This window comes from Panthera uncia, chromosome D1 (assembly GCF_023721935.1).
Source record: "Panthera uncia isolate 11264 chromosome D1, Puncia_PCG_1.0, whole genome shotgun sequence".
NCBI lineage: Eukaryota > Metazoa > Chordata > Mammalia > Carnivora > Felidae > Panthera > Panthera uncia.
The window spans coordinates 40,896,625-40,919,277 of record NC_064808.1 but is presented as its reverse complement, the minus strand read 5'-3'; the positions used below and the strand labels follow the sequence as shown (position 1 = coordinate 40,919,277).

Sequence of the window (22,653 nt, the reverse complement as noted above, 5' to 3'; positions counted from 1 at the left end):
TAAGAACAAGAGGTATGTTTGGTAGAAGCACACCGGGAACAAAATAATTTCAAAAACTGAAGGCCACATATTAACTCTGAATTCAGGAGCAAACTTTTCTCAATTTGTTTATGGATTACATTAGCTTAATCTTAGCTAACCCAGTCCTTCTGTAAAAAAGCTGCTAAGTCACCACTAGAGCTAAACAAAAAATTCCTAAATAACAGTAATTGCCAAAAAAAAAAAATGTTCATTTTGTGTGTTTCAAGGTAAATGAATCTCTTCTATTATGCCACCATAATCTATTTATGCTTAAATGAGGGCACATTTCTTCCCAGAAGTTTGATGAACTTGAGAATATTGTATTCTACGTACTCTCAGTACACCAGCAGTGAAAACAAATCAGAGTTAAATTATAATGAAAGCAAAAGTTTACAAAATAGTTCCCAATCATTTTATTAAATAAGGTTTCCCATTTTCTGGGATGGTAATGAAATATAAAGAAGATAAATGAAATGTATAAATATTCATTTCTAATTTTTACCTGATTATAAAATTTTATTAGCAAAGGTTTATAATTTATACTTTGGATTTGAGAATGTGGTTTACACAGAGATATATTATTGAACTCAATTTGCATCACCTAGAAAAATAATGCCTAGAGGTCATGAGAATGCAGTAATACCAAAATAATACTTAAAAGGTTAATAATATAAAAAAATAAGTGTCATCACATTGAAAGGTATATTAACAAAAGCAATAATGGCTTGAAGTTGTTCTTCTTTTAAAAGGTTACATTTCTCTTGGAAAGCAAGGAAAACTTCTTATTGCAGAGGACAATCAAACAGTGGGATAATTTGCATATCAAGATAATTAAGGCACATTCATTAGCAGTGTTCAAGAAAGATTGGGTATGTTCATGTAAGGAACAGAGTAGGCTCTTTCCTGCTTAATGCAGGTGGTTTGACTCAATAATCAAAGAGAGCCCTTTCAATCTCATCTCCAAATGATTCATTATGGTAAAGTTGCCTTTATGGAAAGCAACCCTATCCAAATTAGTGTGAGAAGGTAGAACAGGAGGAGTGAAAATACAATCCCAGCTTCCTCCTTCCAAAGCAAAATGCTCCCTATCACAAGTACTACCATCTTATTCAAACTGATATAGAAGGACCTGAAGATTCATATCTCATTCTAATCATGAAAAGTTCAAATTAGTCATGGAAAAGACTGCATGCTATATAATATATACATTGCTCTCTACAACACGTTGCTTAGAAGCCTTATAGGAATGCACAGATTTCATTATTCCCATTATCATATTGCATTATAGTGATGTATCCCAATCATCACTAGGCAAGAAGGAATTCTGTACAAGAAAGTGTACATTAATCAGAACCACTTATATAGACTGTGGAGTTCTGCTTTAATCAGAAAATTACTGGTGTCCTGAGATCAGCTTCCATTGATTAATACTGATCAATTTGATAAAAAGTCTATCCAAAAAAAAAAAAAAAAAGATAGTCTACTGTATTCAAATGTCATTTGGATCCATCGAGAAAATAAAGCTATCTAGAACAGGCCTGGCTCAATCAGGTTGATTTGCTACACTAGATCATCCTAGATTTTCTATTAATAATCAAGTCTTATTTTAAACAATTATTGAAAAGTGACCTTTCCTAAGTGTTTGAAATGCTAAAGAACCCAAACTATACTTTGGTCATGAAGGAATATTTGCATATGTATAGTCAACAGGAAAAAAAACAAACCACAGGAGCAGCCTTGGCATCACAATGACGTGTACACTAGCAGCATATTGGTGAAAGAAATGAAAACAAAATATTTTTGAGGCATAAAGATATCACATAAAAATGAAGCAAATTAGGGGAATATTGGTTGAATCCCAGAAAAGATAATCCTTATGAACATGAAGGAATGCTGTAAACTGTAAGTGAATGCTGGTAATGGAGTTTGTTAAGAGATTCATGTTATAGTCAGTGCTCTGCAAACTCCAGCCACTGGCTCTTATACAGCCTAAAAGATTAAAATAAAAATAAACATGGCATATCTCGTCTCCTTGAAAACATTCTGTATACACAATTTTATTACACTGAGGAAAAAAAAATACCAGGGCCTGATATTCCTTGAACTGTCAAAATACAAAAGAAATGAAAAAAAGTCTTTGCACAGATGTAGCAAAGTACTGGATTTTTATATTTTGGCAGGTGCTCAATATGCAGCCCACATAATCACATGTTAATGACTGGAGTGTGTTAATCAGCATGCATACCTGATTCCTTCTTGCCCAAGGGGGAAAAAAGCCAACTATACCAGAGCATGTTAATGTTTCTACTTTTGATAAAGATTTTGATAATATGCTAGGTAAGAAAACTTTTCCAAAAAGTGTATTTAAAGATGTATTATATCATTAAGGTTCATAATAAAATAATTCCAGTTTCCATAAACATCAAGATATTTTCCAGTAGCATACCAGTAATCATTTTGTTTAATGTAAAGAACCCAGATTTGGGAAAGATCTTTTTTTAAAGATCTACATTTTTTTTATTAGCAGGAATGAAACACTGCACATAACCAGGGTGTAGAAATACAAAGATGATCATTGTGTTAACACTAGACATCAGTTGTCTGTTTCACTACCCACACCATGCAATAAAATATAGTTTTACTTTTTGGTTCAAATTGTAAGTACATTTCTGTCATTAAATTTCTGAAATAGGTTTAAAAAGAGACAGTACTATGTACTAATACAGTTTCAAATTTACAGAAAATGGGAAATCTACCACAGAGCTTCCTGGAGAACGTTGTTTCATAACTCAGGAGACAAGGGCAGACAGTTTTTCGCTTGTTACCAGAAGTCTAGGTTTGAAATTTACTTAAATTGAATGAATTTCCAAAATCTTAAAATGAGAGGAGTAGTAACTAAATTTTCCAGGAAGTCTAAACCTTGTCAGTTCATGGTTCTTTTCCTGTGATTCACAGACCAAGCAGGTACAAAAAGATGCACATAAATCTTGTCTTAGGTGTTAAGATTACAAAATGGGACCAGGCAAACTAGTGGGTTTCACTATACTCTCTAAAGTACAGTCTCAATAAAAGTGAGAAAATACATTTCATTTGGGTGTTATTTACTATCTTAAATGACTAAATCTTACCAAAAACTGGCAACAAGTTTTTAAAATCTTTTAAAAGCTTAAAAAATTAGAAATCTTCTAAAATCCTACCACAACATAAATAATGGTGGAGAAGGATTAAATCCTCACTCAAAATTCCTGGACTATGTTATCATGTATGACAATAGCTCCAATCCCAGTCACAGTACAAAGTTCACACCAGAATTTTTATGACTCAAAATGAACTGCATAGAACACTCCAGAGTTGATTAGCAACTTCTTTGGACTAAAAGCAAGAAAGGCAGAAACGAGAAATTGTTTACGAGCAAGACAGTATTGTTCCTAGTATTTATTAAATATCCCAACATGCCTATGACTATTTTCTTTCAATTACAGCAAAGGCCATCATTGGCATCTTTTATTTACAGTGAAAAAATATTTTTAAAACTTTTCTAAAAGATAAAACTCACTCAGGGGAATTTAAGTAGATCTCTAAAATACGAAGCTCTGATTTTCTGGGGCTGAAGGTCCAGCATGGTTATTTTTACTTAATTACACCAGAAATTGAAAGGCAGATGCATATAATCCCATTTTGACTTACATTACATATCAATATAAGCATGCAAGCAAGAGCACAACAATCTTGTTGTCACTTTTTGGATTTTGTAAGAGATACTGTTGGTACTCTGCCCACATCCTCATGGCCTGCCCCAGAAGTCACCTGCAACCAATTCCCTCTTAAGTAAAAAGCTTCTGTCCTCACATGGGACCATTTTCTGTCCAGGAACAAGCCTACCCTTGGCCCTCTTCCTTGATCTTCACAATTTCATTTCCTGTTCATTCTTAACTAAATTTCTGCTCGCTTGACTAACGTCATGGCCACAAGGCTTAAAATACTCTCCTCAACTTCTGTGTGAATCCTGTCCTCTTCAGAATCTAGGGGAACTTGAAGAATAACCTTTCTAATTGTTCACTCTTCCATTTACCCTCAAATTCTCATGGGCACTATTGCCATAATTTTCCTACTAGGTGTCCTTGTTTCTGGTATTATCTCCCACAATCTGTATCCTGCACAGCAGCCAATATGATTTTTAAAACATAAATCAAATCATGTTAGACTCTTGCCTAAAATCTTCCAATGGCTTCCTGTTGCACTTGAAGTAAAGCCCAAACACCTCACTGTAGCCTGTGATACCCCCAAAGTCTGTAGCATCTGACTTCCTCTTTGATTTCATCTCATACCATTCTCTCTCACACCCACTCCATTCCAGTCACTCTATTGTTTTCTGTTGTTCAAATACACCAATGAAAAAGGCTGCTGCACTTTCTGTATATTCTAGCTGGGTGTCTTCCCCCAAATTTCTGCATAGTTTGTTCCTTCTCATTCAAATCTCAACTCAAAAGTCACACCTTCAAAAAGACCTTCTGGACTGTTTAGTCATTCTTGATCACATTTTCTTATTTAATTTTCTTTATTCCACTTATCATTGTCTGACATTGGCTCACTCTGTGAAACTTCTTTATTGTCTGTAATACTACTAAAAGTTCCAGGATAGCAGGGCTCTTTCCTGATTTATTCATAAGAAAGTCCCTGTGCCTGGAACTTAGTAGGTGCTATATATTCAAGTAATCTTTAGGAGACAATGGTTACACACAGTATCATACTTCCAGTCACTAAATATAACCATAAAATGTTCCTTCATCCTTGTTAACATTGAATAGAACGATACACTACACATTTTTTCCATGAAAAAATGATGTGAATTTATTACTGTCTAATGAATCAGTCCTTATGGGAACAAAAACACCTATCAGGAGACAGTGTCAATATTCCTCTGGGAAAAAAAAAGTACTGGCACACCCATACCATAATGAAAATAGTAGTGGCTGTATATAGTGAAAAAGGACAGTAAATTTTTATTTACACTAGCTTTTCAGCCTTCAGATGGAATTTATCAATTTACAGGAAACTTAAAATCAAGAATTTTGGTGTCTATAGCATAAGCTATTATAATTAAAATCAGAGCCTAAAACTTTTTAATCTCAAATTGGTCTTTGAATGTCAAACTCTAAAATTTCTATTCTCCTTTGCTTATGCCACAATGAATTATCTTCCTTGTTTGAAACTGTGGGGTCTCATATTTTGTTGGAACGCCACGTCAGAATAATCAGAATTTCAACATTTCAAGATTTTTTTTTTTCTAATCAGGAAGTGGGGATTAGCAGAACTTCTCTGCTTTGTCTTTACCCCCTCTTTATAGTAAAGCTCTTCTGTGGTCTTAATATTTCAGAGTTAAACCCTTCCTGAACCCAGGAGATAAGAAATTTTTGTTTCTTACTGTTCACGAGTGAAGGCCATCAAAAAAATTAATAACTGGAAACTGAATAGGTGCTAATAGAATTTGTGTTACTGTTTTTTACTTTAAAATTTTATTTCTCCACACCTATTTTATGGGGTTCAATTACAGTGGGTAACAAGTATAAGAGAACAACCAAGTTTCACTTAACATCATGACAATACTTTTGGATTCCTAATTATTTGAAAGTGGAATGAGGTAAAATGTTTATTAAATTTTACTTCAGTCGTCTCCCCACCCCAACACATACACACACATGCATGCGTGCACATATACACATATGCATGTGCGCACACACACACACACACACACATATACACACACTCGATATGTAGGTTTTCAGGACTGCCCAGAAACCTAAAATCCTTTCTATTGTTTTTCTTCCCCATAAAGAAAAACTGGTTGGTGATATGATACTTGCAGTGTAAGTCATTACAGGTCTGATGCTACAGTTGTTACACATTATTGAATCTATCGAATGAAAAGGGAGCACAAAGGGAATTTCCAAATGCAGCTGCTATTTCCCATTTGTTAAATCCTTTTATTATACCATATAAGTACACAGCTGGGAAATACTATAGAGTGGGAGTTAAAACAAAATATTTTGGCTTCTAGACATTCAGAATACACAAAGGCTCCAGTGGAAAGCAGTGCTTGATATCAAAAGAGAGTGAAAGTTTGAAAACATTTCCAGCAAATATGATTTCTTTTATACTAATATATAACATATTTGCGAATTTAAACTATTTTATACGACCATAAATCCCTCTTAATATAAATTTGGTAAGCAAATTATTAATATCTATTTTCTGATAAAAGTTTAGATCATAAAACTTTGCAAATAACTCACTGAAGCAATTTGGCACTTGCCAAGATACAAACAAAATTTTACAGTTCTCTAAAGAAGTAAAATTTAAAGGGTATTATTTCTGCCTCAACCTATATTTTTCAGCTTCATTACTTTTATTTGTCCATGACTATATTTGGCATAAGTGGTAAAATAGATCTTGAGTCCATCCTTTTTCTCTATCCCATTCGCCCAAACCACTACCATCTCTTAACTGGACTTCTTAAGTAGGCTCCCAACAGGTCTTACTCCTTTCACTCTCTCTCCTTCCCATCCATTCATACTACAGACAGAGTGATCTATCCGCAGTGTTCTAAAACCTTTCAATGATTCTCCATTGCACTTAGATGCAAACCTCATTTCCATCACATAATCTATATGGTCTTGTTGGATATAGCCTCTACCAGTCTCTCCAACCATATCTGATGCTACCCTGTAACCTCATTCATTACACTCCAGCCACTAAGACTATCTTTCATTTCCTGATACTCAGCTATATTTTTCTCCCCTCAAATATTTCCTCCATGCTGTTCCCTCTGCTATTTTTACTCTTTCTTCTATTCTTTGTTTGGCTATTCCTATCATCCTTAAGTCAGAGAGGGCATCCCTATCCATCTATTCTAAATTAGGTTTATCCCATTATGTTCTCACATAGCATTCTGCTCTTTTTCTTCCTAACACACGTCACAATTTTAATTATATACTTATGTATGTGTGTTTATTTAACTTCTGTCCCCTCTCCTAGATATTAGTTCCATGAAAGCATAATCATTCATGTTTTTTTCCACCACAATACAGCCAGCACCGAGTAGAATACTGAACCCAGAAAAGGTGCTCCATAAATATTTGATGACATAAAAATAAAACATGGCCCTACTATCTTCTCAAAAAGCCAGTGGCAGTGACTAGCTATTTCACCCTTGCTATCTTGGAAGTACAAAAATGATTACGTTCAATCAGAAAAACTTTTAGTCTTGCCTTATTATACTTTCTCTTTCCCCATGTAAGGAAAATAAATCTTCCAGTGTATCTATTAATTGTGTAATGATAATCCCCTGTGAACCTAAGTTCACAGTCTAGAAAAGTTAGTCTAGAAAAGTCTTATTTTTCTCCCAATCTCCTACTTTTCACCTACTGTTACAGAGCACTAGTTGTACCTGCAAAATCACCTGAGAAAGAAAAATGTCTGCCTCCATAATTTATGGAATCAAGTCTTCGACATTAAGCATTAAGCACAGAGCAAGAATTTAAACATAGGTTATCAGTTGTAAAGGCGTTTTTAAATATTACCTTATTTTTTTACTAAAGAATATAACTTTTCATGACAGGCCACTTAAGATATCTTTCATTAACATTAACCAAAGGTTAAGAAATGTAAAACAGGTTTTCAATTCCTACTCTAATAAAATATGTTAAGGTTTTGGTCAGTTGTAGATGCTAAAAAATTGGACATTTTTGCTTTAAACTAGACAATGCCACTTACCGTGGCCTCTGTTTTGATGGCTAGAGACAGAATTTAGCATGGGAAAGCTGGCTAATACACTCCCTGGATCTGATGTTTCTACCTTCAGGGCAAACTCCTGAAGTCTGATTGAATGATACTCAGGAGCTTTGCACGTCCTTTTGAAATTAATGTATAGGCACAAAGTGAGAAAAGCTTTATCATAAATCAAAAATGACCATTAAAAATGATAAATACCTGCATTTCCTCCACTGAATATGTATTCACCATATGACCTCATTCACATAGACATGTTTGCTTAATACAACATTTCAATGTTAACACACAGCCACGCTTTATTTGATCGTACCTATTTTGTGTTATTATCAAGTTTACCACCTTATTAAGAAATTCAGAGAGGCGCCTGGGTGGCTCAGTCAGTTGAGCGTCTGATTCCTGATTTTGGCTCGGGTCATGATCTCACGGGTTCATGGGTTCAAGCCCCACATTTGGCTCTGCGCTGACAGTGCGGAGCCTGCTTGGGATTCTCTCTCCCCCTCTCTCTCTGCCCACCCTCCCCTGCTCCCTTTCTCTCTCTCTCTCTCTCTCTCTCTCTCTCTCTCAAAATAAATAAATAAACTTTAAAAAAAGAGAGAGATTCAGAAAATAAGATAACCAAACCTCCCCCAAATTAAATTAAATATCTTTTGGCAAGTTGACCTAAGAATGTATAAAAAACTAAATCAGAAACCATTTTCCAATTTTTCCCAGTTACTAGCGTATTAGTAATATTAATAATATACATGGTGTTTGTTTCATGATCCGAACACAAATAATTCTATGATATGTATTTTGAGCTTTCTCTAAAACATGTATTTGTGATGAGGCCATACTAAAGGACACGCTTAGTGACAGTGGCCAGATTTTAAAAGCTCACCATTCTTTGCTGAGACGACAGAACAGCGTCCCAGTCAGCATCTTGTTGAATGGTATTGACAAGTGTTGGTAGCTCCTCAGAGTGAGGTTTGTTGTGCATTATGGGGTGCAGAGGCAGATGGGAGGCCACATGTTGATCACTGCCCTCTTCCTTTTCCCTTGAGGTCAAATCTTGGGTCATGGCTTCCTCTCCATCAGCTGCACAGGCAAATGGAGAGGTGGCTTGCTTGGAAGACATTCTTCTGCAGGAGAGAGAGAAAGAGCATGGGTTCAAAAAATCTGTCAATGACAAAAGAACAAACCATCCCTTACATTTGACTAATTCAGGAAAAAAAGTAGGGTCTCTAACTTCAAGTTGTTTATGAGCTACTTTAAACCACTGATAAAAGTTCAGCTCATCTGTACCACTCTCCCTCTCTGCTTTTAACCCAGCAAACCTCTTCCTAGTAATTGCTACACATCTTCTCCCTTCTCCATCCACAAATGAAATTTTCATGGAACAGGCTTTCATAATGTATAGTATATGCATATGTGTATTTTTCCTCCCAATTCTCCCAACTAGATTATTAGCTTCTTAAGAGTAATTCAGTTGATGGCTAACAATGGGGGGGGGGGAATAAATAAGTGAATAAACTGGCAAATAAGCCAGTTTGAAGAATAATTTCAAAGTACAAATATCCAAATTTCTCTTACGCTTTATGTAAGAACAAAAGAAGTCTATGTGGGAAAATATAATCAGGAGAATTCACAATACATGTTGAAAGTCCTAAGCAAATTTGGTCCTGACTTTAGTTTATACCTTGTAAACTACACCTATGAGTGCTAGTCCTAACATTGTTTAGTGTCAATCTGATCCTTTTCTAAAGATCTTCCAAATGTGTCAACTACTTTAACTTAACTTTTAAGTGACATATTGATTGAGTGGCTGATAGATTAGTCTTAGGACAATTTTATAACATTTGAATAGAGTATATGAAATACCTATGCCTCTATTTTATATTAGAAAGTACATACAAAATTCAAAACATTTACTGTGAAAATTGTAAAATGCCTACTATACATCATATTTTTTTTTAAACTGCAGAAACAAGAGTGTCTGGGTGGCTCAATCAGTTAAGCATCTGACTCTTGATTTTGGCTCAGGTCATGATCTCAGGTTCATGAGATCAAGCCCTATGTTGGCCTGCTAGGGATTCTCTCTTTCCCTCTCTCTCTGCCCCTCTCCTGCTTGCTTCTCTCTCTCTCTCTCTCTCTCTCTCTCTCTGTCTCTCTCTCTCTCTGTTTCTCTCAATAAATAAATAAATAAATAAATAAATAAATAAACTTAAAAAAACTGCAAAACAATTACTGTACATTCATCTATGTACCCACAAGTAAACATTGACTGCATTCTGCACAAGGTCTCCATTCTATGCTTTATCAACATGATTTTCTTAGCAAAATGTTTAGAAACAAAACCATCAAAAGTTTATAACTTAAGAGACAATTGAGAATTTTTTCTAAAACTTTAAGTTGTTTTTGGTTTATAGCATCTTTAGCTCTAAAACTGCTGTGTAACGAAGGAATAAAATCTCCACCTTAATTGCTCTTTAACATTAATTGATTTCATACCATTTTTTAAAAAATGCACAAATCAGTTAACATAGGAAACCACATGAGCATTTTTCAAATTAGCAAATCATTAACTTGCTAGTACTGTTTCTACAGACAAATAAATACTGATTAAAGGGTCTAGAAATCTGAGATTAACAGTTAAATTTACAAATCTGTCACATGCTTTCATGAATATTGCAGTGAAGGAAATATCAAGTGCAAAGAAAAATAATTAAGTTAATTCCAATTTAAACAGTAGTTTTTATGTAGCAGCCCATGTTTCACATAGGATTTAACAGCTAATGCTAAATTTCTCACAATTAATGAGGGGGTTCAGATTTAGTATCCTACAGTGAAAAAAATTAATATAAGATCAGCTAATCTAATTATGCACAGTTCTAAATAAAAGTATTACAGGCTTTTGAAGTGCTTTGAAACATATTAAAATGCTGATACCTACTTATAATAATCATTCTACAAATAATAAAATTTCATCCATTAGACTTGATACTAGAAAATAACATGGGGAAAAGGAAGTGCAGAAGAACGTCTATATTCTCTTTGAGGGGAAAGAAATCAAATGCCCTAAAGAGTACTATATCAAAGAATCAGATAAGTATATTCTTGACTTATTTCTATCAGTACTCACAAATAGAAAAATGTATATGCATGTGTAGAAAATGTTACCAAAGGATGTTTCTTATTGTACAAGAATCACTGTAAAATCCTACGGTAACACCAGGCAAATTATAACTGGTCTGCAAGTTTATCCAGAGTTTACCATGAACAACAAGAATGTTTTCATAGTCCAGATAATGATAGTGCCAATAATGTAATCATTCACATGGAAAACAAAAGAATGAATTTACTGCTGCTTTTAAAAACAGTTACATACAATTGGAAGTCATAAGGCAAAACTCAGAGTGACTTTAGCTCCCCAACAAACATCCTCTTATTATAAAGTGACTTGGCTCCTTCCAATAGCAATATCTGTGATTGTTGCTTTAGTATAAATTAATCATGACACAAAACCCAAAATGAAAAGTCTCTTAAGAATAATTTCAAGTATAAACTGCACCAATGAACAATAGTGCACAATCCTAATTAAACACAACCGTGCAGCTGTAAAAATAGACTAAATCTGTCCAAAGCTGAGTTGAGTTTAAAGGCCGGTTTGTTAGAGTGTTTTCTTAAGGAAGGCTGGGCCCTCAGTCTTAATCAGCCAATAAATTATTTCCTGCAATTACATTAAATAGAAAATTATCTTCAAATGGGGAGTGTTAATTGAAAATCAAAATTCAGAGGGAAGTTTAGAAATTACACGCTGAATACAATTAGTGAGGAAAGGCTTCACCTCTACTTCATCAACAGTCTTCTGGTGATTCCTCCAGTGACCATTCAGGAAAGCTACCTATTTATAACATCACACAATTTGTCTTTTATTTTGCACCTCCAAATACAAATGTCTATCAAGGTTGCAAATAAAAGGTAGGCTGCCAAAATAAAGCGATATTAAATTTGACTGCTCATCCTCAGTTCACACCATCATTAGGGGACAAGGAGAGGGGGAAGGTAGGACAATAATGATTATTGTTAACAACCAAGGAGGGCATACTCAACTTTGAAACCCTTCCCTTTAGCAAAGGAATTAACATTTGTGTTCCAAGAAGAATACTTTACCATATCATATTTTATTTAAGTGCTTGAGTTTACTGTAGCTCTCAGCATGTTTTTCGCAGAGAAAAGAGTGATTTTTTTGTGGTATTGTCCCCCTGCAGGCCATTTCCTTTTGATAAAATTGGTGGGCTTCTTTCATTGTTGTTCTTGTTGTAGTTTGGTAGTTTTGTTGTATTTTTAAAAGGAAAATGTGTACAAATTCTTTTTAAAACACAGTTTATTAAACAAGTCTTAAATTTACTGAGTATTAGATTCAATTTACCGATTCCTTTTTGCACAATTACTCTATTAAAGAATGCTTCAACTTCCTGATTAAATCCTCATTCATTTCTTTACTTTGGCTTTCCCTTTTAAAACACTTTACTAGACCAACTGAACTATTCTGGAAGCTGTGAAGATACTTGACTTTTGGCAATGCCTTTACCATAACCATTGCACCATGGTTACTCTCCTTTAGAAACTCATAAGTCAAATACACACTTGTTTTAATGTTTTAAAGTGTCACGTGGGATGTTTACTTTTATTTTTAATGCTCACATAGTAATTTTTCATTACCAAAACTTTCACCCCCAGCATATTAGAACAGCATCTTACTTTAGCTGCTGTCATATAAAACTAATAAGCAAAAGAATCAAAATCCTTGTGAGATGGTCAATTTATATATGACTTTACTTTGTTTTATTTTTGCACTATTATAACTTAAAAATCATTCAAATGAATTGTTTTTTTAATTTGTATTAAAAAAAAATCTCCCTAGTTATACCCCCTGAAAACAGGGGTTTATAATGGAAGTGCTGACACAACCCTAACTAAAGCAGCGCAAATGTTGCCGCTATAATACACAAAATCAAGTTCTATTATTCTAAACTATCCTCGCTCATGGGATTTTTCTTTACTGTGCTCCCAGCCAAACTGCTGAAGCATGAAAAATTTAAATGCAATCAAATGCGCCCAATTCTACTTTACTAGAACAAGTGTCTACAGTGGTACAATCTTAAAAGGAGATGCAACAGATTTGTTTGGTGTTTTTTTTAACTGTTTATTTATAATACAGTGCATTGGAGATAAAATAAAAGAGGAAATTACACTCACATGGTACTAGTGTATTGACTACACAGAGTACATTATAATCAGAGAGAAAAACTACATTGTCAACTTATCACATTGGTTAAACAAGATGGTTTTCTGGGGCATAGCTATTATCAAGTAAAACCTCCAAAGAGAATTACATATCTTTGGGACACATGAAACTAAATTCCCATCATGTGTTCCCCGAGTTTGAAATGTCTCTGCCCAGAAGATCAAGTGAATTCCCAGGATGCCAGGACATCGTGAAGAACTTCAGGGCTTAGGACTTTTGGGAATGAGATTGTTGGAAATAAGTCTCTAGCAATTGATAATGTTTTCTAGGAAGTCAGTAGGAGTATCTCTAGAAAGATGATAATTATTTTGCTCCAAAACCCCAGTATGAAAGCTGAATGTCTAGGCCATTACAAACTTAATCAGACAGTACATTTACTTTGTGTTCTTTGACAAGAAATTAAGAATCTCTGGTCCAAGACTTTATAAAATGGTAAGGATGTGCATATGTATACATTAATCCCTCTGTCTCAGAAAATTAAATATTCTAGAATTTTAAACCAGCCCAATCTGATGTTGTTAATTTTAAAGAAACAGTTATTTGTATATGTTTAAAGGTTAGGATTATTTTAAAACAACTTTCTCATAAGGCATCGCCGCTTGAAATTACTTTTTTTAACTACTGCTTGGGAAGAATCCATTTCAAAACTATCCTTTCGGATTTAGATAAGTTTCAAAAAGAGCCACTAAATTTATCGGAACAATATTTTTAACCTGATTTTTAAAATTTATTTCTTTATTTCTAAGATAATTATCAAATGGCATTCACTTTTTAAGTGTATCACATTTATTCAAAAGAAGCTCTGTTTTTAACATAGAGCAACATTTAATAGTTGGTTTACTTAAAGAAAAAATTAAAAATTCAGGACAATATTCACATTTACTTTTGCAACTCAGCCCCAGGCTACCAAGGTAGACTTATTTCAGTCAAATAATTCACTGTTAATTTAATGCTGCAATTGATCTGATACTGAGAAATAAACAACTAATTTTCCAAAAATATAACACAGTGCCTCTCATTTTAAGAAGCATGAGTAACAGATATGCTCAGCTGCCAAAATGCACAATACTCAGGAACCCTACAGAGGATGCCAGTCCACCCAGCCTAGGGCAAAAAAAAATGATTTTAAAACTTTTTTCCTGTACCTCTAATTCCCCCCCTTTAAGGATTGAGGGGTGGGGAAGGATCCCAATTCCAGACATTAAAATGAAGACATCCCTTTCAAAGCTTTTCCTGTTTCATTTGAGTGAAGCCTGAGGGTGGTTGTTGATTCTTTGTATTGTTTTCTCCAGCACTACCTCCACTCCCCAACTCCACCCCCAAACTGCCCCAGGCTTCTGCCAGGTTTTTTTTGTCTCTCTTTCATCTGGGGCTTTTGGAAATGAGTTAATAAGTAACTGAGAAAACTCAGAGAAAAAGAAGGTAACTGCCTCCAGAGCTGTGTTGGAGGGTTGTAAACCTACCTTTTAATGTTTGTAGTGGCTCTTTCAGAACATAACATGGTAACATATACAGACAATATCTGTTAGAAGAAAACTCACTGATTTGTGTTATCTGTCAGATCAACAGAGATGAGGCAAACGAAATATGCTTGAGGCCCTTGAAGTATGTCTAAGAAGGGACCTCAATTAATGGATTCTGACTTAGCTAAGCCTTCTAATTTTTCACACCAAAGCACAAAATTGTCTCCAAAGGCCTTCTGAGGTTCTTACAAAACAAGGACTACCTGGAACAGATTCTTCTCAAGTCATCAAAGTTTGTGTTTCTAGAGTTTATATTTAGCTGACAATATTGCTGTCACTTTATATAGCTTAAGACTGTTCTTTGGACTAGAGCTCATATGTCTTGGAATGCTTTGACTCATGAATTGTTTCTCCTGATAATGTTACATCACGTAACCACCTCTGTCTAATTGGTTAGTATCTGCTGGAAGAGGCAGGCAACCAGCCTAAAGACGAGCCTGCTTGCCTGACTGCCTATGGAAAACCAGTAATCATTACATGTGTCTCTGAGTATCCAGTTTCTTCAAGAGATCAAAACAACTTGACTTCATGTAACCTCTGTCTGTACTTTTGTTTATAGTAATATTGAATTTTTCTCACAGTTTATGTACCAGAAACTTGTTGGGATCTTTGCTTTGGAAAGCCAGGCCCAGAATTTATAAATACAATCAGCCACTTAACAATACGAACAAAACCAAACAATGGCTACTATAAATACACACTAAGTTAGAGGATTTTAATCAAGCACAATGACTTTATAGCTCAACTGAAAGACCTCTATGTGGCTTGAATGAAAGCTGTCTAAAATAATAGCAGAATGAGTTTATTTATATATGCTTACTTTGAATCTCCTCTTCACATGAAATGAGAACCATAGTTTTTAAAATGAATGCCAAACATGTCTTTGTCAGCTTGAAACCAATCCTCTAGTCTGGAAGCCCAATTACAAGTGGATAATATCTTATCCACTTATTAACAAAAATCATAAACCAGAACAATAACTTCTCAGAGAGAAAGGGTAGGAGGCTGTCCCTGTATACTTTTCCATCCTTACTTCTATTTTCACTTTTTTAATATTGCCAGAAAAAAGAGAAAAATGAAAATTGATGCTATATAGATCGTTTCAAAAAATGAAGGCTCACACATGATGACAGTGAACAAAATTACATAAAGAAGTTCATCTTTGAGGTTCTCCTTCAGCTAAATAAAGCAGCAATCCAGCAATTCGTCTCTTTCATGTAAATGAAATAAGGCATAAATTTCAGGTTCCTATCAAATAAGAAGAGGAGGAGGAATGGGGAGGGGAGAAGGAGGGAAAGGTGGAGAGGGGTGAGGGAAGGGAAGGGAAGGGAAGGGGAGGGAAGGGAAGGAAAGGGAAGAGAAACAACCGTGGCTTTGCAGTTCATTTTCAGTTTGTCTGCTTAATGAAAACCTCATTGTACAACCCTGAAAACCATTTCCAGCAGGCAAAGTATTTCTGATTCAGCGGAGGTTACACAAGCATCAAAGCAGTTAAATATAGGTGCCAAGCTGCATTGCCAGGAGCTCTTAGTACTGTGAGTTAGTGTTACCTGACAGCTTAGTGAATATAAAATTACTTGTTTCTCCAATTGAAGACAATCAAATTGTCACCTTCCATTGTAATAATGCACAACTAGTGATCAGCAAAGTGCAAACATAATTACCATGAAGAAAACAAAAAATCAAATCTAAATCTCTCTACAGAGTAAACACATCTATCTGGCTTCCCCCAAAAAGGAGTGCATTTTAATACTGACAGCTATGATGCAATCTTTCTTATTTAACAATAAGATTTATTAGTCTCACATTAAATTAAAATAAAAAACAACACGAAAGACCAGTTCACAAAAAGCGAATACAAATACCAATGAGAGCACTACAACTTTCCAGACAGAATACAAGGCCTACAAATTATATTGCTGCCATTTGGGCCAATAATGTTAAGTGTATGTCAGCAGCACATCCATTATAAAAACCATGCTTTAAGAGATTTCTTTCCAGACTAGAAACCTTTCTGAAAGTTGAAAAAGACAGGTAGGATTGAACCTCAAAAGCTTTTGTCTGCATTTCTCCTTTAAAAAAAAAAGTTATGCTTCATTTTTGTCTTCTGAAGCGGCGTGTCTTTTCAAGATTGAAAATTCACCTAACAAAACTGATTTAGTAATCTCTATCCAAGTTTAGAAAAATAACCAAGCATAGGGTACAGGTTCACAATTATTACTGAAACACTCAGCATCTGAAATTCTTGTCCAAATTTGGTGGCCAGATTGGTCCATTATGAAAGTAATTTCAGTATAACCCACAACTGGGTTAGTATTAAAGCACTGAAAATTTGACCTGTTTCTCCCATATCCTGAAGATTCCTAAGATATAAATACAGATGTTGCTGCAAACGAACTGCTGTTTAAAAGCTCTTTTGGGGAGGCGCCTGGGTGGCTCAGTTGGTTGAGCATCTGACTTTGGCTCAAGTCATGATCTTGCGGTTTGTGGGTTTGAGCCCCACATTGGGCTCTGTGCTGAGGGCTTGGAGCCTGTTTTGGGTTCTGTGTCTCCCTCTGTCTCTGCCCCTCCCCTTCTCATGCTCTGTCTCTCTCTCTCCCTCTGTCTCTCTTTCAAAAATAAGTAAACATTAAAAAAAAATTTTTAAACGCTCTTTTTGTAAAGTGATTTTATATCTAACTCAAAAGTTAAAACATTCAGATTTACATCATTCCTTCCACTATGGAAAAAACTAGCCCATTCTGAAAACACTCCACACATAGGGGCTTTCTTCTTTCATCGATAATGCCCTCCTTTTTTTTTTTTTTTTTTTTTTTTATGTTTATTTACCCTTGAGAGAGAGAGAGAGAGAGAGAGAGAGCAGGGAGGGGGAGAGAGAGAGGGAGACACAGAATCAGTAGCAGGCTCCTGGCTCTGAGCTGTCAGCACAGAGCCCAAAGCGGGGCTTGAACCCATGAATCATGAAATCATGACCTGAGCCGAAGTCAGATGTTTAACCAACTGAGCCACCGAGGCACCCCATAATGCCCTCCTTTTTTATCAGAGATATATAACACGCCCACCAGCCATTGCCTTATATTCCATTTTTACTTGATACTTGTGTTCTAAATATCATTTTTAATCCTCCAACACATATACAAAAATGGGTCAGTTGAGGGAGAGGGAGAAGCACTGCACTAGAGTGCAAGTGGCATGAATCAGAATCCATCACAACATTAGATTCCCTGAGCTTGAATCTTCACATATGAACTTAGACATTTCATCCTTTATAAATCTGAAATGACCAGCCCATCTTACACTGCGTTCTTATTCCACCACTACTCCTTTTTAGAATGGAAGCATGGTTTGGGGCGCCTGGGTGTCTCAGTCAGTTGAGCGTCTGACTTTGGCTCAGGTCATGATCTCACAGCTCGTGAGTTTGAGCCCTGTGTCAGGCTCTGTGCTGACAGCTCAGAGCCTGGAGCCTGCTTCGGATTCTGTGTCTCCATCTCTATCTCTGTCCCTCCTGTGCTCTCTCTCTCTCTCTCAAAAATAAATAAAACATAAAAAAAATTTTTTAATAAATAAATAAATAAACATTAAAAAAATTTAGAATGGAAGCCTGGAGAAAAGGGTGAGATAAAGGCACTGGATTGACTGTGTAGCTAAATCAGAAGCGGAATGAGGATAGGAGAAAAAAAAGGAAAGCGAAAGTCCAATCTCCAGTTGCAAGTTTTACTGTAATTTCAGATAAATTTCACATCATTAAAAGAAGTCTGAGTTTGAGAAATAAGACTGTTTTGGAAAAGATCTTTTTCCTTGACCTTGCCAACTTTCAAGTCACATAATAAAGCTTCCCCCGCCCTACCCTGGCCCAAGAAACCCTACTTATAAGCTTAACAAAATAAAAACCTCCAGGCACAGAGGGGATGCCATCAATGTTTTTTGAACTTCAGTGATGAGAACTTAATACATTCCTAAAATATGCTCCTGCAGAATATTCCTTGCAATATAGTAATAATAAAAAAAGGATCAACAAGAGGAAGAAAAAAAAAAAAAAACCTGTTGTCATAGAATGTCTTCTAGTCCCAAGAAGATAAATGCTTGCAAAGATATTATCATAAGCTTATAGAAAGAAACTAGAAAATATTAAAGGAAGAAAAATAAAAAATATTAAAAGATTTTGTTTTATTTAAAAAAAAAAAAAGCCTATTCTGTATATTCCACGAGACTAGGGATCATGTCTGTCTTGTTCTTTACTGGATTGTCAATGCCCCACACAGTGCACACACATTGTAGACAATCAGCATTGTCTACATATCATCTAAAATTGGAAAGAAAGAGAAAGGGAAAATCAGAGAGGGAGAGATGAGCAAACAGCTTATTTTTCAAACTTAAGGTGAATACATAATCACAGAAAATACCACTCATATGTTAATGCTGCCAACTTAAACATTATTCTTTCTCTATGCTCTTTTTGTCAAACATCCCATTCCCTAATATTTAAATCATATAATTTTTATATTTATATACCCAACACTGAGCTCTCTCTCATCATCCTGAAATACAACAGTCCTCAAATGACTGCTAGACATTTATACCAAGATGTACTCTGCTATGTCATATTCAACAAACTTAAAATTAGTTTCATCATTATTTTCCTCAACACTCTCCCTCATTCACTCACACCCAGAAAAGCATCATTCTCGGAATCATCCAATTCAAAACATGACACTGCATCTGTCTCCTCTTTTATTCTTGTTCCTCAGTGCCAGCCTGTCATTAAATGCCACCAAGTATTCCTTAATAAAATTTCTTCTGCTCACACCTTCTTACCATGCTCATAATCACCTGAGTATTGGGCTTTATTACACCTCATACCTAGACTCTTGCAGCAGGCTCTAAACTGGTTTCCCTAATTTCATCCCCCTGCCCCTCTAAATCAATCTTACTGCCACTCCCTTTATCAAGCCACTCTTTTGATCAAGAAACATCAGTGGCTTTCCCCTGATGACAGAAAAAAAATGTCTAACCTCTTGACTCTGGCATTCAAGGCCCTCCATCCAGAACCAACCAATTTTTCTAAATTTATCTTCTATTATTCTACACTGTAACCTTCTATTCTGACTATACTGATACACTTAGACTTCACTTATTGCTGCCTCCTTATCTTTGCTCTGCCTGCTTCCCCCTACTTCCCTCACCCACCTTTCTTATTACTAGGAAACCACAGGAGACTATTCCCAGGAACTATGATCCACATTTCTAATCACTTCTAATAAGTGCTCTGAAAATTCATTTTTTATGTCACTCATTCAACACTTAATGCATACTATCTTACATAATGTTTTTAAAGAGTGTAATATCATTGTATTTCTTAAGACTAATCCCAACCAGATTACAAACTTTTCAAGGGCAAGGACAAAATCCTAGCTTCTCTGCATTCCCCCAAGTACCTAGTATAATATTTCGCATAAAGAAAACACTCAATAAATATTATTTTCCCAATTACTTAAGTATTATTAAATGAATTGGCAGAAATAAATTTAGAGGATTATACTTAACCAGAGGATTTAAAGCAAAGCCTCTAGGTTTCTGTACCTAACTTGATTTTACAGGGCTATCGCCTCTTCTCCCATCCTTGGCCAAAAAAATTCATTTCATACCTTAAAAGTACTACATATTCTATGCCAACCCCCCCCCCACCAAATCATCAATCTATGTTGATAGAAACATTAGGAAGATGGATAGATGGACAGATGGATGGATGGATGGATGGATGATGTTAGAGAGATAGCTGAAAAGATACATGAATAGTATTTACTATATGCTTGAAAGTATAAGTCACTGTACTGAGAGCATTGCTACATGTATTACTTCATTTAGTTCTCAGAACAGTTCTAGCATTTAGATAATGTCACTGATCCTGTTTTACGGATAAGGAAACAAAATCAACAACAAAAAAATTTTTTTTTAATTAAAATTTGCCTAGGGGCGCATGGGTGGCTCAGTCAGTTAAGCATCTGACTCCTGGTTTAGGCTCAGGTCATGATATCGTGGTTCCTGAGTTTGAGCCCCACATTGGGCTCTGTGCTAACAGTGCAGGGCCTGCTTGTGATTCTCTCTCTTTCTCTCTCTCTCTCTCTCTCTCTCTCTCTCTCTGTCTCTTTCTGCCCCTCCCTCACTCACGCTGTCTCTGTCTCTCTCAAAATAAATAAATAACCTTTTCTAAAAAATTAAAATTTGCCTAAAGTCACACCTCATAAATACAAAAGGCAAAATTTGAACTCAAGTGATCTAACTCCAGGACAGACGCTGTTAGAATTAAAGGTAACTGACAGTAAATCTAAATTAAATAATTAACTATTTTCAATTATCTGAATTTTTCTTTACTAACTTATATACTTCCCATAGAATTTTATCTTTAACATTCCAGAATATTCCAGTTAGATATTCCAGATACTCATTTTATCCAAGCTTAGTCAAAGGACTTGCTATCTTTTTCCTTCCCTTCTACCTCTAGGGTTGAAGGTGTCTAATTACTGGTTAACAACTATTAAGAAGAAAAGAAAAGAACAACGAAAAGAAAAGAAAAAGAAAGAGAAAAAAGGAGAGCAGCCAACCCTCTAACCAAGCCATCTGACTCTCATTCTGAACAGTTTGACAACAAAATTGGTTGTGGAAGTAGTTAAAGACACTGGCACACAAAGCTGAGAGGTTCACTGTAGTTTTATATGATAAATTTCCTAACAAATATTTGTTTGTTGCTACTATCCATCTTTTCCCTAGCTTGCTTTTCTTGGTTAGTCTAGATGGTCAAAATTTAATTATATTCTTATACAGACAATTGTGAGATAAAATAAAGGTGTCACTGCCCATTCATTTCAAGATCCAGAGAAATGTGAGATCCAATTTCAACCTTCCAGCTCTTACCAAAAAGGCCACACCAGAAGCATCAGATACAACTGCAGCTGTCTCATCACAAAAGGTGTTGAGGACAGTCTTGAGAAAAAAATGAAATGAGGTACTTGAGCAGTATATATTTAACACATGGCCCATCTAGAGCTCATTTCAGGGAATACCAAGTAACTTAGATATCCTCTTAAAATCTGACTACCATATAACATTATATATACCCTGACTTCTGGGGGAAAGAAATAGAAAAAACTCATACACAAGGACCTACATTTTTATAAGTTGTAATTGAATGTGAAAGCTGAGGCAGGGTTTTCACCACTAACCCAAATGTCCACATTTTTTGTATACACCAAACAGTCTAGTTGCATAAGTAACTAAATGGTAGTTATCTTGTATTTCTCCCTCCTTACCTTCATCATCCCCCCTTCCTTATAGCTATTTGCTACAAATTTCTCACTTGCATTTGCTGGTTACATATTATCATAAACAGCTAAAGGAGACCATGAGAGTCCAATTGTTCTCATGAATCATTGCACAAAATTGTTTGAACTATCATTACAAAAGGCAAGTATGACTACCCACTGTCTTGCATACTAAGGGATTCTTTACCAGGTACCTAGTACACACCTATCAAGCCACAGAATTTCTAGTTCTCCCAAGCTTTGTTATGGGAAAGAATATTGCGTTGTTTATCCAATTCTTTTTTCTCATCTCATATAAGCACTGTCTCACAGTTTCCCAAAATTGAAAAACTCTTACAATTATCATGCCTAATCTACTGAATTTTTAAATTTCTTCAAAAGTAAATCTTTGATTTGCATCCAACATGTCTAGAACTTTTCTGGTAAACTGCTACCAGTCTTAACAGAATCTACTGCCAGAAGGAAAAGTGTAGTGTCCTGGAAGATTTAGAGATTTAAATCTCAGACCTCTCTTTGACTAGATTTGTGAACTTGAGAAGTTACCTAACTCCCTGAACCTCTGTGTCTCCATCTGTCAAATTAGAGATAGCACATCTTCCTTGAAGAGTTATTGTGAAGATTATATTAATATGCATGCAAGTACTTAGTATTTGGTAGGTATCAGATCAATGTAAATTCCTTTAAATAAAACTTCCCAGAAAAATAGTTTGAC

At 35.3% G+C, this 22,653-nt stretch overlaps 1 protein-coding gene across 20 annotated transcripts in view; it reads right to left on the bottom strand.

Moving 5' to 3' along the window:
* The window catches only part of SOX6 (SRY-box transcription factor 6), a 687,546-nt gene that overhangs the window by 341,568 nt on the left and 323,325 nt on the right, over window positions 1-22,653 (bottom strand). For 19 of the 20 annotated variants that reach the window (XM_049617879.1, XM_049617886.1, XM_049617897.1 and 16 more), the window contains one exon: window positions 8,690-8,930. In XM_049617879.1, coding sequence (XP_049473836.1) covers window positions 8,690-8,926 — 237 coding nt within the window. In that variant the 5' untranslated portion in view covers window positions 8,927-8,930. Of the gene's footprint in view, window positions 1-8,689; window positions 8,931-11,961; window positions 12,087-22,653 lie in introns of those variants that run through there. The other variant, XM_049617909.1, reaches the window with a different exon arrangement.